Source organism: Barbatula barbatula (assembly GCF_947034865.1).
Source record: "Barbatula barbatula genome assembly, chromosome: 1".
NCBI classification, from domain to species: domain Eukaryota; kingdom Metazoa; phylum Chordata; class Actinopteri; order Cypriniformes; family Nemacheilidae; genus Barbatula; species Barbatula barbatula.
This window is the reverse complement of record NC_136766.1, coordinates 22331663-22346142: the sequence shown is the minus strand read 5'-3', so window position 1 is coordinate 22346142 and position 14480 is coordinate 22331663. Positions and strand designations below refer to the sequence as shown.

The 14480-nt window shown below is 37.9% G+C and overlaps 4 protein-coding genes across 4 annotated transcripts; all 4 read right to left on the bottom strand.

The window, feature by feature from the left end:
- Positions 1 to 225: 225 nt before the first annotated feature.
- On the bottom strand, positions 226 to 2339 carry her8a (hairy-related 8a). Its single transcript, XM_079483344.1, has 4 exons — positions 2103 to 2339; positions 1737 to 1832; positions 1544 to 1622; positions 226 to 1391 (listed from the first exon to the last, which is right to left on the bottom strand). Exons 1-4 carry the CDS (start codon positions 2163 to 2165, stop codon positions 910 to 912), a joined length of 720 nt encoding a protein of 239 aa, XP_079339470.1. The 5' UTR covers positions 2166 to 2339; the 3' UTR covers positions 226 to 909.
- Positions 2340 to 4034: 1695 nt separating this feature from the next.
- Positions 4035 to 7331, bottom strand: LOC306899078 (lysophosphatidic acid receptor 6). The gene is made up of 2 exons (XM_079465070.1): positions 7234 to 7331; positions 4035 to 6156 (listed from the first exon to the last, which is right to left on the bottom strand). Exon 2 carries the CDS (start codon positions 6112 to 6114, stop codon positions 5131 to 5133), a length of 984 nt encoding a protein of 327 aa, XP_079321196.1. The 5' UTR covers positions 6115 to 6156; positions 7234 to 7331; the 3' UTR covers positions 4035 to 5130.
- A 1554-nt stretch (positions 7332 to 8885) lies between these two features.
- tm4sf21b (transmembrane 4 L six family member 21b) lies at positions 8886 to 11132 on the bottom strand. Its single transcript, XM_079465211.1, has 5 exons — positions 10535 to 11132; positions 10379 to 10444; positions 9816 to 9952; positions 9295 to 9475; positions 8886 to 9129 (listed from the first exon to the last, which is right to left on the bottom strand). The coding sequence occupies exons 1-5, from the start codon at positions 10724 to 10726 to the stop codon at positions 9121 to 9123; spliced, it is 585 nt and encodes a 194-aa protein (XP_079321337.1). The 5' UTR covers positions 10727 to 11132; the 3' UTR covers positions 8886 to 9120.
- A 1598-nt stretch (positions 11133 to 12730) lies between these two features.
- Positions 12731 to 13902, bottom strand: mblac1 (metallo-beta-lactamase domain containing 1). The gene is made up of 2 exons (XM_079462568.1): positions 13424 to 13902; positions 12731 to 13325 (listed from the first exon to the last, which is right to left on the bottom strand). Exons 1-2 carry the CDS (start codon positions 13832 to 13834, stop codon positions 13200 to 13202), a joined length of 537 nt encoding a protein of 178 aa, XP_079318694.1. The 5' UTR covers positions 13835 to 13902; the 3' UTR covers positions 12731 to 13199.
- Positions 13903 to 14480: the final 578 nt, after the last annotated feature.

Here is a 14480-nt window from a genome sequence, read left to right as displayed (position 1 = left end):
AATATAGTAGGTTATATAATTTATTTAAAATAAAGGGCTTGTGCAGTAGGCTGCTTTCAGTGTGTCTATAACAATTGAAGGTTAGTCGACTGTAGAAAGAAATCTAAATTCTAATCCTATTCTGTTATACTTACTTTTATGCAGGAATGATACCGATGTGTAAAAATGACTTGATAACCTACAAATCCATAAAAGAGAAAGAACGGTGAACAGAACTATATTTTTAAATAGCCTTTATTACGATTTATTAACAACATAATCATCTTCAAATGTGTATCAGTGTAAAGTCAATACACAGTTCTGTTTAACTGCTTCAATATGAGGTACTTGTCTGACTCCAATTTTCTTGTAATATACAAGGATGGAGTATTATTTCAAAAATGTTCGTCTCCTCCATTCCACCCTTTCACAGCCACCATTAGTCCACGGATTATAGAGCTTTGCATTTAAGGTCAAAGAAATAGCTTCACTACAGGTACAAAATAATTCACTTCTACAATTCGACTAAATTAACAATGCAAACATAATATAAGATGGACGAAAAATACACCTAAGTAAGATACGTATTCTAAACGTATTCAAAATAAGACCACAATTCCACTAGATGCAGACCAGTCAACATGCTAAATCTACATTTCAGTCAATGAGGGCAACTTTGGTGTCGTTACACATTTGTGTTCCAACCCTCAAAGCATGAAATAGTATAATCATCCAGGCATGCACTACAGTACTTCAAATGATACAACAAACCCCCTGGAGACTGTGTAACCCAATATCATCTATTTAGCCCCCTCTGAGTGAAAAGCACTCCAACCTCCCGAGAGATCAAATGTAATGGAAACTATTAAGTATGGAAGGGCGGGCCAGGAAGGGCAAGGGGAGGGCAAAAGGGGGCTGGGATGGATTCATTCACCATGGCCTCCACATAGTGGGATCGCCCCCTGGAAAGAAGGGGGGAAGGGCTGATTGTGCTGTAGGAGAAGGTGACCTCGGGGGAGAGGGCAGTTCTTGGGGTACAGAGTAACTTCGCTCTCTGACAAATGGAATTCTGGGCGAGTGGGAAGGGCTGGAGGGGGATGAAGGTGGTGGAGGGGAGGTAGGAGTGTGCAGGTGGAGAGGGTGGGCCTGTAAGGAGGGCAGGTTCAGGAGGGAATGAGTCGGGGATAATGGAGGAGAGCAAGAGGTACCCGCTGAACACGTGTTGTTGGCCTCAACGCTGATATGGGGCAGAGACTTCAGCAAATGGTTGAGCAGACGTGCACCCAAAGATTTGTCCATGCCGGGGCAGCTCAAGAGCAGGTTGTGCACCTCATGCATGCACTGTATATAGCCAGTGCTGTATCTTTGTCGAGACTCAAACCCACTGCCTGGTCCTTGACTACTACTACTACCTGAAAATAAAAGCAAATTGAGACACAGAACAACAGATCGCTGAACAACAGAGACTTTTTAACTTTAGGTTAATTCGCCTATACTTAAAACAACATTGTTCTAATAAATTGTTAAGAAAAAGACATGCGGTATATGGGGGAGAAAGCCTAACCTGCTCCATTGCCTCTCTGAAGGTTATCCATGTGCTGAACTGTTATCTCAAGCACATCAGCTTTTTCCAGTTTGGATTGCTGTGGCACGTGGATAAAACAACAAATTCTCAATACACATACAGACAGTGTGACAACATGTTTTACAACACATTGAGGGGAAGAGATCAAAGAATGTGTTCGCCAATCACTTACATCCAAGTTGTAGGCATCCACCATAATGCCCTTTAGTTGCTCGAGGCTCGAGTTTATCCGTTCTCTGCGTTTTTTCTCTATCAAGGGTTTGCGCAGCTAAAATGAAAAACATGCAGGTTTTGGAGTTGACTCGAATGTTATTCATTTATTGCACATGCGCATCACGGTCTTATACCGATATTTATGTGCAAAACATGTTCAACAAGTTGTGCAGTTACCATACAAGTTAGTCCTTTTTTCGTTTATAGACAAAAGCACAGTCTCCCGGAGTGAACAATATTTGATACATATTTTGTGATAGGCTATCTATATCTTTTTCACATCACAGAAAAATATAAAACTGATGATATTGTCAGCACGATTTACCTTGCGCTCTTCTTTGGCGTTGAAATTCTTTTCCGGACCGTTGCCGATGTTGGAAGCCGTCATCGTTCTGCAGCGAATAGCCAACCCGAAGCTGAAAAGTATTTTCGACCGCGCCGCTGCTTTCCCACACCTCCGTCTGAAATTGAGGTCAGTGACAGTGTCGTTGGCTTGATGCGATGCGATAAGAAACTAAACAGACTCACTTAACCTCGTTTAACGTGTACTCACGCTCCCACTGAAACCTCCACCCACCGAAATTACCATGACAATACATGGGTGCTTTTTGCTCCACAATTTCCCACAGTCTCGGGTTAGGCCTATTAGGCTATAGCTCGAATCCCACGTTCCAATACACGAAACTCTCTTGTGTCAAAAGTTTAAAAGCACCAAAGCAAGTTATTTAAGAGTTTTATTTAAAAGTAAAACAAATATGTTATTACGAGGATGCACCTGTAGCTGATAAATCAGTCAACGTCTTTCGATGCGTGCATTTAAGTAGGCTGACTTGCCATGGGTAGTAACATAGCTATAAAATGTCTTGTAGGCTTACTGCTTAATAAAAGAAATATATTTAACATCATATAGAAATGTAGCCTATAATTCCTGACGCAAATTGTAAGATTGAAGAATGTGCTACCACAACAAAGACGGAGGACGGTAACTTTTGGAGGATGGTAAAGCGCAACAATAGCAAAGAAATCTTAGTTTTTAAGTGTTTTCACAGTGGGAGAACTAGCATTATCTCCTAGTTTCCCACCCCTTTCTTACTACGCGAGACCCCATCCCCTCTTCCCCTTTCACTATTGTTCTGTTCACCTATGGGACGGGCACACTCCACTGAAGCACGCCAAGATCTCTTTTTCTGCTGTTGTCCAGTCATAATGACCCCTTAGCTAACAGGGTGCCAAATCCGTAATGGTCATTAAAGACTCTTCAGTAGCCCAGAAAAACAAGCTCCATAGGGTGCGCATTTCTGTTTCGCTCTCTAAAATAAGCACGGGATTTCAGATTTAGTTAATAAATTCACCTACCGATAAAGCTTGAAGGCAAGTTGCTTTAATACACGCAAATTCATTTATGCAGCTGTTTCAAACACGAAACACGCACGCAAAAACTTCCACTAAAAGATGTTTCACAACACGAGAAATGATACGAAAAGAACAGTCACTACGAAAATGAAACGAGGAAATGATACGAAAGTGTTTTACCATGGCTTGTTTGACGACAGTGATTAACATGACTTTAATGTATTTATTTATTGCTGCATTAAATTAGTATGCAATAAAATTGGCTTCGCAAGTCATGTCAAGTTTACTTAAGTTACCGCAAGTCTGGTTCATAAATGTTTTTCGCTGATGCTATGCAGAAAAACCAAATTAATGTTTAGTCTTGTTTCAGTAGGCTAACTATAGTGCTATACGCCAAATAAGAATCCCCTGTAGCCTGTAGCCTGTTAGGTTTAGGTGTGAGGGAACCTAACATAAGATGTAGTTGGCATATTTTATTTGTAAACATATATCATTACCAACGGAAAAGTCTAAAATCAGCAAATCTACAGAAAACACAGCAAGCAACACAACAATAGCAGTATGTTGATTTATACAGTACTGAAATTAAATAAAGTATGTGCAATAAATGCATAAAGTGATAATGTCACCAAACAAATAAAATGGGAATAGAAAAAGAAACCTGTGCTAAAAATATACACACGAGATTGACAACAGCAGCTCAAATGTTGCCCCATATATTTTATGAACTGTTTAGCAGTATCTTCCCCAAAGAGTGAACTGCTGTTTATCTGGTGTGTTTTCTTTTACATTCCAAATTAGATATCACAGGTTTCTGCAGAATAATATATTGATCTATACTGTCGTTTAATAATACCATCAGAAAATACTTAAAAATCAACATATAATAAAAAATCGATTAATTAATAATCCAAAGCTTTATTGTTTAATGTTTAGACATGAGAAGGGGTTGCACTTTGATTCAGTGAACATGCGGATGTGTTAAAAAAGTGGAAGGATGTGGAAACTGATAGGGCAGAAAAAGGTTTTGGTGGCTAACGACTACTTTAAAAAGGCTCACAAGAATGCCGGAATACCTAAGCTAAATTAACCACATACTGTACGTGGACACCTGCAAAAAAACAGTACAATGTTAAACATATATCAAACTTACAGTTTATTGTATGCCACAAGCTACTTCTGAAGATGAAAGCACTCTCTCATTGAAAATGTATACATAGGGATAAAATGCAACAGCTTTTTTTTATGTATTAAGAGCATATCTCAGAAAGACAACAAACCTCTTCTTACATTTACATTTAGTCATTTAGCAGACGCTTTTGTCCAAACAGACTTAGAAAGAGTTCAAGGAGCATAAAAGAGCAAAAGCTGCTAATACAAAGTTACTAGTTTCAACAAAAGCTAGACCACTACCTTTTGAGAGAAGAGAAAGGGTTATTTTTTTCTCATTTGTCTGTCAAGTATTCACCATAGAGATGTGTTTTAAGATTGTGAGAGATGTGGTTGACCAGATGAGAATGAGTGTGAAAGCAATTTAATGCCCTTATGAGAAGGCACTACAAGGCGCCGATCGTTTGCTGAACGCAGGGTTTTGATGGGGTGTAGGAGTGTAGGTGTGAAAGTATGCCGGTGCAATAGTTCTGTAGGCAAGCATCCGTGAAGAGGCTGGGCCACTGCATCGAGTATACTTCAGACAACAGTCAAGAAATGTGTTTAACCTCTTTAATCTCTTGTGATTGTGGCTTTGACTCTTTTTTATACAGCCAAATTTGACCTTTGTGTCATTCAGAGAGGATAGCTATAAATGCCATGCAAGATTCTTCAAACAGCGAAGACACTCATTCTGTTGCAAGTGAAAATGACATGCTGCAACAAATGAGTCATACGGTTTCCTTTCCTTCCTCAGAAAGCTGTACGAGTAGACATACAAACTGTCATGACAAGCACAAGACACCTGCATGAACACTTATTTCAATCCGCAGTTCAAAGTGCTACAAGTGTTATGTATTGAGGGGGGCTCGAGGGCGGTTGTTTCCGTCTGAGCTGTGAGTGTTCATTTGCCATATTTTGCGTACAGCTCCTACATCCATCTTTCTGTGAAAAGTCTCTGTGGTGAAGTAGTAAGCAAGAGGGTCCAGCACTGCATTTAGACAAGCTATCATCAGGCTGTACCGGTAGGCTGGCACCAGGGAGCATGGGATGCTTTCAGGACTTGTATAAACATACAGTATCAACAGCATCAAATGATACGGCAGGAAACAGAACAGAAATATGGCCAAGTTAGTTGTTATCATCCTCTTGATCCTTTTGCTGTCCACTAGATCACTGGTCTGTGCAGCAATGCTTTTACTTATAGCTCGGAGGAGCCCCCATGAGCTGAGAATCATAACAGTCAATGGAATCCCAAATCCAACAATTAACGTAGAGATGAGAGTAACAGTTTGAGTGGCATGTACAGGAAAGCTCCCGAAACAATCTTTTTGAATCGTCATATTGGAAGGATGGTTCATTAGCACCTTTCTGAAGTAGATTGGCCAGCTCGTTCCTATAGTTAAGACCCAGATTCCCAAACACACGCACCAGGCTTTCTTTCGACCCTCGCGAACACGAGAGGACATCGGGAAGCAGACGGCTACACAGCGGTCAAAGCTAATGCTTGTAAGGAGGAAGATGCTTCCATACATATTAGCTAGAAGTATGAGCCCGGCAAAATCACAGATTTTCTGATGCAGTCCATTAAATCCTCCGTAGTAATAGATTCGCAGAGGAAGGGTACAAATCAGGAGAAGATCTGCAAAGGCTAGGTGGATCATGTAAACGGTGGTGTGCGACCGTGACTTTGAGTTGCTAAAGAAAATTCCAAGCGCAGTGAGGTTGAGGGTTAGTCCAGCAATGAAGACCACTGCATACACGGCAACAAAAATCACATCCTGCTCGCCCTGTGTTGTGTTCTGGTAAGACTGTGACATGTTCTGGCAAGACATTGCTGCTCTTAAGATTTTTCACCTTGCCCAATCTTCATCTGCCTGAAACAACAGAGAAACAGATGGAAGTATCACATTTGTTAAATTGCAAAGTGCATTTCACTTTGTAGAGTGCTCTCCTTCGGGTTTATCTAGTTCATTCATCAAGTAAAGCTTGTTTCAGTTGAAAACAAGAGAGTTGAAAACTTACTTTTGTCTTACTTTAGAAACGGAACAGTTAACGGATATGTTGCTGAAGATCAAAAGACAAGAATGTTCTCAGAATGTGTGCACACGCATTACACATCTTGCCATTTTGGCCATATTTCACCTGCTGTTTTGATCTTAAGATGTGTGCATAAGGTTAAGCGTAAAAAAACAAGCTACTTCAAGCTAGAAATGTAACTGCTTTTACAGTAAGTCTCACTTGTTTTCTGTCTATCGTTCTCTTTCTTCAGTTTTTAGCATCTTCACTTGTGGCTTAAGCTCTAGCTGTTTGTACTGAACTGCGATTACAGCTTAGTCATCTGTGTTATCATCATTACACATACAGTCTTGACCAAATATTATGTCAAACTGACTCTCTTTCGATTTAGATCTATTATTAAAGATTATTAAAACATTTGTATGTATCTATAAAACTTTAAGACTGTTTGCCTTTTTCCTGCAAGCTTTTTGGTTTCTCTATGCATTTATTGTATATTTAAATAAAACCCATTTTGCAACATATGCTCTTGTTTGACTTTTTAACAATTCCTTAAAAGGACCATACACCTCATATTTGATTGAACCTTAGGGACCATTAAAAGCAAATATTTTACAAATATACCCCCTGAACATTACTTTTGTCCACTACTGTATTTGCCACATCTGTGAAATATTGTAACACCATATTTCTAAACATTTCTTCAATTGTTTAAATTCCTGTATTAGGCTTAGGATGATTACATTGGATGTGATACATTTTGAACGTATATTTCATATTAAATATAGATAACAAGATGTCTTTAAATCCTGAACAAAACAAGTATTCAAATTTCATTGTGAAACAAATGGTAAAATAGAGTATATTACACAAAGCTCAATGCTGCAAAAGTTATCTCATAACAAAAAGATATTCATGTTCTTGATTGCACTCACTGTTGGTGTCTCTAGAAGAGTTTCTTCTGTTGGTCTCAGTGCAAAAAAAAACTGTTCTTATGTGGCACGTCGCCTTCAGTTCAGGAAATGCATTATGTGGTGAGGACAGTATATTGTTTCACTAATGCTTGGATATCCTCTAACTACAAATGTACAGATACAGTCATGGCCAAAATTGTTGGCACCCCTGAAATTTTTCCAAATAATCAAGTATGTTTTGCTATGTTTATTCCCTTTGTTTGTATTGGAACAAAAGAAAAAGGAGGGAAAAAAAGCAAATTTGACATAATGTCACACAAAACTCCAAAAATGACCTAGACAAAATTATTGGCATTTAACTGAAATGAAACGCTATGGCAGAAGATCCAAGAGGACCCCACTGCTGACACAGAGACATAAAAAAACAAGGCTACAGTTTGCCAAAATCTACTTTACAAAATCCTTTTGGGAAAACATCTTGTGGACAGATGAGACCAAAATAGAGCTTTTTGGTAAAGCACATCATTCTACTGTTTAACAAAAAACAAAATGAGGCCTGCAAAGAAAAGAACACAGTACCTTCAGTCAAATATGGTGGGGTTTCAAAGATGTTTTGTGGTTGTTTTGCTGCCTCTGGCACTGGGTGCCTTGACTGTGTGCAAGGCATAATGAAATTTGAAGATTACCAAAGAATTTTGGATCACAATGAAGGGCCCAGTGTCAGAAAGCTGGGTTTGCGTCCGAGATTGTGGGTCTTCCAGTAGTACAATGACCCCAAACATACTTCAAAAAGCACCCAGAAATGGATGGCAACAAAGCACTGGAAAGTTCTGAAGTGGCCAGCAATAAGTCCAGATCTAAATCCTATTGAACACCGTAGAGATCTTAAAATTGCTGTTGGGAAAAGGCACCCTTCCAATATGAGAGACCTGGAGCAGTTTGCAAAGGAAGAGTGGTCCAAAATTCAAGGTGAGTGGTGTCAGAAGTTTATTGATGGTTATAGGAAGTGATTGATTTCAGTTATTTGTTCCAGAGGGTGTGCAACCAAATATTTAGGGTGCCAATAATTTTGTCCAGGCGTTTTTGGTGACATTGTCAAATTAGCTTTTTCCCCTCCTTTTTTTGTTCCAATACACACAAAGCGAATAAACATGTGTATAGCAAAACATGTGTTAATGCGATATTTCTTTGTGAGAAATACTTGATTTTCTGAAAATATTTCAGGGGTGCCAGCAATTTTGGCCATGACTTTATATGCAAAACCATTAACACAAATGCAAATACAATGTTGCACTGCCCCTCAGTCATAAGTGATATAATTGTCACTTAAAAAGAAAAGTGAAATTTAGGAATTGAAACCTATAAAATATCTGTTGCTGCTAGACATTTTAATTTAAGATTCCCTGAAAGTCACACAAGGCAAACATGGCCTGCAACTGGTCGATGAACATCTAACATCTATTTGTACATCTAAGAACATCTATTTGTTTAAACATACCATTTAGACTCAAATAAAAAGTCTGCTACATACTGATAAAAAAAGTTTTAAATGCCCTGTAATCAGTTGGATAAAAGCATGCGCCAAATATATAAATGCAATGTAAATACATATAACAAAGTTTTTTTCACCACTCCTACGCTAATAAAGCAATAAATTAATAATCAAACCTGTGTTATGTAAAAAAAATTTTTATTGAAATAAATTAACATATTGTCTATCTAATATTAAATGCCAACTGTTTTGCTCATTTACATACAGGAAAATACATACAGTACATACATTATTAGTGAAGTCATTTCCTTATCATGTAAAGTATATCCAGTTCCTTCATATTTCTCAATATTGGAGAGGGGTGTGGTAATTCATCAGGATCCTGTATTTACTTGTGGTCTTTAGTTGTTTTGAGTTTATTGTCCCTTAAATAAACAATATGATTATGAGAACACTTAATGAGTGAATATGATTAAACTTTTAAGCTAGTAACAATACTTTACTGTTAGGAATAGCAAGTCCATTTCACTGTCAGTCATTTACCAACAAATAATGAATTGACCTGTGGAAATCAGGTTGTGTTTACCTACCTCTTTGCATGTACCACAGATGCAGCCAAAGAGGCCATTGATCACCTGGAATCCACAGAGCAGCAGTTCTAAACAGCCAGCTATCAGCAGGGCGCTAAACAGGCCAATGTTAAACTCCACAACATTATTTGGCTCTATGCACCAGTCCCAAGTTTTTGAGTTTGACAGGTAGCTTTCACTGCTGTAAAATGTAGAAATAAATATATCAACAACATATTTGCACAATAGATAAGATATCAAAAGTTAGATATAACTGTTATATAACGTTGTTGTCGTTCTGAAACCTTTAGGGCCCAAGTGTGCAGTTTTTAAGGAAACAAATATAAAGGGTGCCAAATATTAATAAATTATTAATTAAAAATCACAAAATATGGAGATACAAGATTTCAGAAGGACAGCAGTGATATTTATTACATACAATTGTGCGGCTTATTTTCAATTAATGCTATAAGCTAGAGTTTTGAAAGTAGTCTGTTTATATAGCACATGCTTTAACATTAATGGAAGATTAACTTTCATACCTGTTTTTGAAAGGTCTTCCCCAGATGCCAAGTGGATTCTTGCAAACCGGTCCATTAACCAGTCCAACGGCAGCTACAGCAATACTGTACAAGGCACCAACCACACCAATTGCAGCAAATAAAATGGACAGGAACATCTAAAATACAATGAGAACACAAAAGGCATAGGACATGTGTTACTAGAAGATATTTGGACATAATAACCTCTAATAAACTTATTCAGTAACAGATCAACCATTTTGTTTGAAATGCAATTTTGAATGTTTTTTTATTCTAAGCCATCTTTTTAAGATGGTTTTAGATGGTTTCATTGGACACATGATCCTGGCCTTAAGTTAACCTCTGGTCTGTGTTTGGTTATAACAAAACAATTTATATTAGATTTTATTAATATTCATATGTTATTCTATATTAAGTGTATTAAATAAAACAAAAACTACTCAACAGTTATTGATTCTTTGCAGAGGTCTATGAAATTTACGTTTGGGTCACATAACATTTATGTTGCAGCTGAAACCATCTATAGACCCCTGAATATGCTAAACTAATAATCGAAAACTCACCCCACAGCGATTCGCACAACAGCCTTTTTTCCCAGTGCTATGGATATGAATTGCAGGGATCAACACCTAAAACAGTTAACCAGTATATACTGTAAACATACAGTAGAAATATGTAAAATTGAGTAAGGAAATGCATTTTCTTTAGTTGTAACTTACCAAGATGCCACCTCCAATAACACCTCCCATGTATTTGACCTCATCCGTAAGACGGTAAATTGCATCTGCATCTAGTTTGGCATAAGTGCTTTTCAAATCAGGAAAGAACAGAACAATGTTGCAGATGATGGACAATATTGCCAATGGATAGAGACTGATGCCAATAAACGTGGAGCACTTTCCTGTACACATGATTTTGTGTTGTCAAAATTGTTTTTTATGTATTTATTATATATATTTATGCCTGTTATTATTCTTAAGTACTAAACCGAGTAAAGTACGGCGTATAAATACTATATGATCAGACAAACACGCCCACCAGTCATCTGATCGAATACTGATGTCACTCTTTATCATAAACTTGCTGCCACAGATAAAACGGTACTTTGAATTGCGCATGTCTATCATTAAGGTAAACAAGTGGTGTAAAAGGACGATCCCTAACAGAAATATTCTGGCCGCATTCACATCCCGCGTAGTATGTTTTATTATTTAAAATGTAACTCATACATTAGGATCCCCCATTTTTAAGCACCACATGCTATTTTAAATTGCCTGAGCTCTACGTGTACTTGTATGACATCTAAAATTAGACGTCATATCCTTATGCCCATAAATTAAATTTATCACTCCTTGATCATAGTGAACGTTATCTACAGTTCAATAGTGCATGGACATGTAGGCTTTTTTCTGTGTCTCTACAACAAAAAGCTGAACTCTGGACCTCGTTCACCCATGTTAACTTCCTGTAAACTCTCTAATCATAAAGACTATAAATAAGCAGTGGGAATTTTTTTAATTCCATGTAATAGCGGCAGATTAAGTCAAGTTTATTGGGCCATGGACCTGTCATTGAAGAGATCAGTAAATGCTTGTAATTGTTGTCATAAAAAATATATGTCATCTCAATCTTTTAAAATAATACATCTCAAAATAATCTATAACAGCTAATGGTAAACATTTTAATGGTTATCACACGGAAAAATGTCTTCATACGAGCTAAAATAAGATACATTTATTACTGTCTTTGTTCATCATAGAACTGTTTATCTAACATCACTAACATTAAGAAAATGTGTGCTGGAAATGTACTCAACCTATCGTAACATGTGTTTAACCAGTGTGAGAAAACATTAATTTGACAGTACCCTTTGCCATACACCTATACATGGAAGTGCAATGTTAACCAGAAATTAGGTCATAAAACTCTTGGATGATTAACACATGGAAAAGCAGCAAGGTGTAATTTAAATGGGAAAATAAAGATGGAAGTGGAGCTTTCAAAGCATTGTTCACTCAGTGAGGTTACTGGTTTGAGTCCTGGCTGATCCAAAAGGCCTTTCTGTGTGGAGTAAGCGTGTTCTCCATGTGTCAGAGTGTTTCCTATTGGTACTCACACTCTAAAGACATGTTGATCAGGTGATTTCAAGGCAATAAATTGCTCTTGTGTGTGTGTGTGTGTGTTTGTGTGTGCGTGCGTGTGTGCGTGCGTGGGTGCGTGCGTGTGTACCCTGGTTTCTAGTCCTCCCTTGCAAAATACACATAAATACAAATTTTTAGTGGGGTCGTTTTAAACAGATCCTATTTGTCTGTCTGTTCATCTCCCTTCAAGGCCTAGCTTGAAATCAGAACATTCGGACTGTGGTTAATACAAAAACCTGACACAATTATACTGTGACTTACTTTTGTAATTAACGTAAAAGTGTCAATATATTTTCAAGGGATGTGGGCAATGGCTCTAGTATGAAGCAATGAGTGTAGGCAGATAAATGGGCTTTTATTACTCATTTGCAACACAGTTATGCTATTTATAACACTTGCACAACAACTGCTATCATCCACAGAAAGGGAAGGACAACATAAAATAGGTTAAGCACTATTAAAAAGTTTGTTTTTAAAAGTGAAAAGGGTTTTTGATCATACACGGGTTCTAAGGTGTGACATATCAAAACTGTTCATATTACATTGTTTAATATTATCATATAAAATAGCATGAGAACGACTTGGTATGTTTCTTTCATTATGCCATCACACCACAGGACAAGTTTGCATATCAGTCTGTTTACTGACCCATATAATAATATACCACAACAGACCAGCCATATTTTTTACTGAACTTAAGTATTTATTATATTCTTTTGTATACATATTTCATCAATCACATATAGTTAAAATTTAATGCCACTAAGCACATGCATGGATTTATGTTCAGATGTGACCTTATAATAAGTCAACACGTGAAAAATGTTTGTTATATATTATTTACTAGACAATAGACAAATGAACTGAAGGGACCTTTTTGCCCCATACGCTTTCTCCATTATCATTTATGATGTTTTGTATTTTCAGTTTGTTATTTCAGTTAAGCATGTAACAAACTTTCCTTTATCTTAAAAGGAACTATAATCACTTGAAACGTGAACAGAATAAGTTAACAAGCAGACCAAAGTTCTGTAACGCTTCTGCGTCACTGGTGAAATAAAATCATAAATTCTTCTAGGTCACGGTTTCATCAAAGCTTAGTTAGATCTTTCTATCTTTAACAATATCACTACTCTCTGCGCACCCTAAACAATGGCCCATGTCCAGGAATGATGACATCAGCGGTCTCCAACGCCGTCTGTCGGTTGGCCTCTTGTATCCGAGGATTCTCGCTCAGCTCCTTCTAAGAATCTTCATCATGACAACGTTCAAACAAGTCCCCAGCAACCAGGACCGTACCTTGAGATGTGCCCTTTACCAGGACACTGACATCTCTGCCCGTGTGGCCAGGGGTGGGGATGACTGACACCTTGTTGTTGAAGTACATTACTGAATTAGCGTATGTTATTGTTTGAAATGAACCACGATGTCATTTAAAAGCATCTACTTCTGTAAAGTGAAACGTACGTGATCATCAATGGGATATGGTTGTCCCTCAGCTAAGTGATTCGGGAAATACCGATCGCCCACGCTTACGTCACATCCCACGATTATTTTGGCGTCTTGAAACAACCCCAAGTTTCCCACGTGGTCAGAGTGACCGTGAGTCCCGACAACTACCGCCACCGAGTCTGGTGTCAGACCCTTCTCCTTAAGTTTCGCGACAAGAAATTCTCGGTCCCACGGGCCCCCGGTGTCTACCAGAATAGTCTGAGGCCCGGTTATTAAAGTAATAGTACCGTCAGCTCTAAACGTGCCGTCTGCTTCAGCTGTGCAGTATCCCTCTTTCAATACAGCGACGCCATAAGGTTGCCCTGTAATGTCGGAAACGATATCTGATTCGCTTTTTCTTATTGAGCGACGCTTGTCCATTTGCATCAACGTTATATGTTTGGTTTAATTTGTGTTTAACACCGACAAAACACGTCTTAAACGTTACATTTAAGACTTCGTTTCCTCCTACGGAAAGTCACCGTGTACAAATGGTTGTTTGTTTCGCATTATTGAACAATAGCGCCATCCCGTGCTGACAGAAGGAACGAACTCAATATAAACACTGGTGAATATCACGTTACTGTGGGTTTCAGAGAGAAAGTAACACAATTAAAGTATCTAGAATTGTGGTTTGGTGATAAGTTAACCTGGAAGGATCATTTGGGTTAAAGAAATGTGATCAATTGTTTTATTTTATGAGGGCAGTAGTAGAACAAGACGGGGTGCTAATAAACAATCATTAAAGAGCATTTATGATGGTCTTATGCGAGCAGCCTTAGATTGTGGATGCATTGTTTATGAATCAGCATCGTCAGCATTGTTAAAGAAAGGTCACGCAAGCCAAAGCATTAAGACTTATTTTAGGAGCAGTTAAAACTACACCCATTACAGCACTGCAAGTAGAACCATCAGAAATTCCACGATTGATAAGAAGACAGAAACTAGCTATGGCATACTGGATAAATCTACAAGGACAAAGGGATACCACCCTAAGCGAAGTTTTGAATGATTGCTGGGAAACCTTAATACA

Coding starts and splice junctions, on each gene's coding strand:
- LOC306899078 (XM_079465070.1), bottom strand. CDS start 6,114: ATGTCTTGCCAGAACATGTCACAGTCTTACCAGAACACAACACAGGGC.
- her8a (XM_079483344.1), bottom strand. CDS start 2,165: ATGACGGCTTCCAACATCGGCAACGGTCCGGAAAAGAATTTCAACGCC. Junction 1,833..2,102: donor ACGCCAAAGAAGAGCGCAAG/GTAAATCGTGCT, acceptor TTTTCATTTTAG/CTGCGCAAACCCTTGATAGA. Junction 1,392..1,543: donor TCAGAGAGGCAATGGAGCAG/GTTAGGCTTTCT, acceptor TTTTATTTTCAG/GTAGTAGTAGTAGTCAAGGA.
- tm4sf21b (XM_079465211.1), bottom strand. CDS start 10,726: ATGTGTACAGGAAAGTGCTCCACGTTTATTGGCATCAGTCTCTATCCA. Junction 10,445..10,534: donor TTATTGGAGGTGGCATCTTG/GTAAGTTACAAC, acceptor TAACTGTTTTAG/GTGTTGATCCCTGCAATTCA. Junction 9,476..9,815: donor GGAAGACCTTTCAAAAACAG/GTATGAAAGTTA, acceptor TACATTTTACAG/CAGTGAAAGCTACCTGTCAA.
- mblac1 (XM_079462568.1), bottom strand. CDS start 13,834: ATGCAAATGGACAAGCGTCGCTCAATAAGAAAAAGCGAATCAGATATC. Junction 13,326..13,423: donor CATATCCCATTGATGATCAC/GTACGTTTCACT, acceptor TTCAACAACAAG/GTGTCAGTCATCCCCACCCC.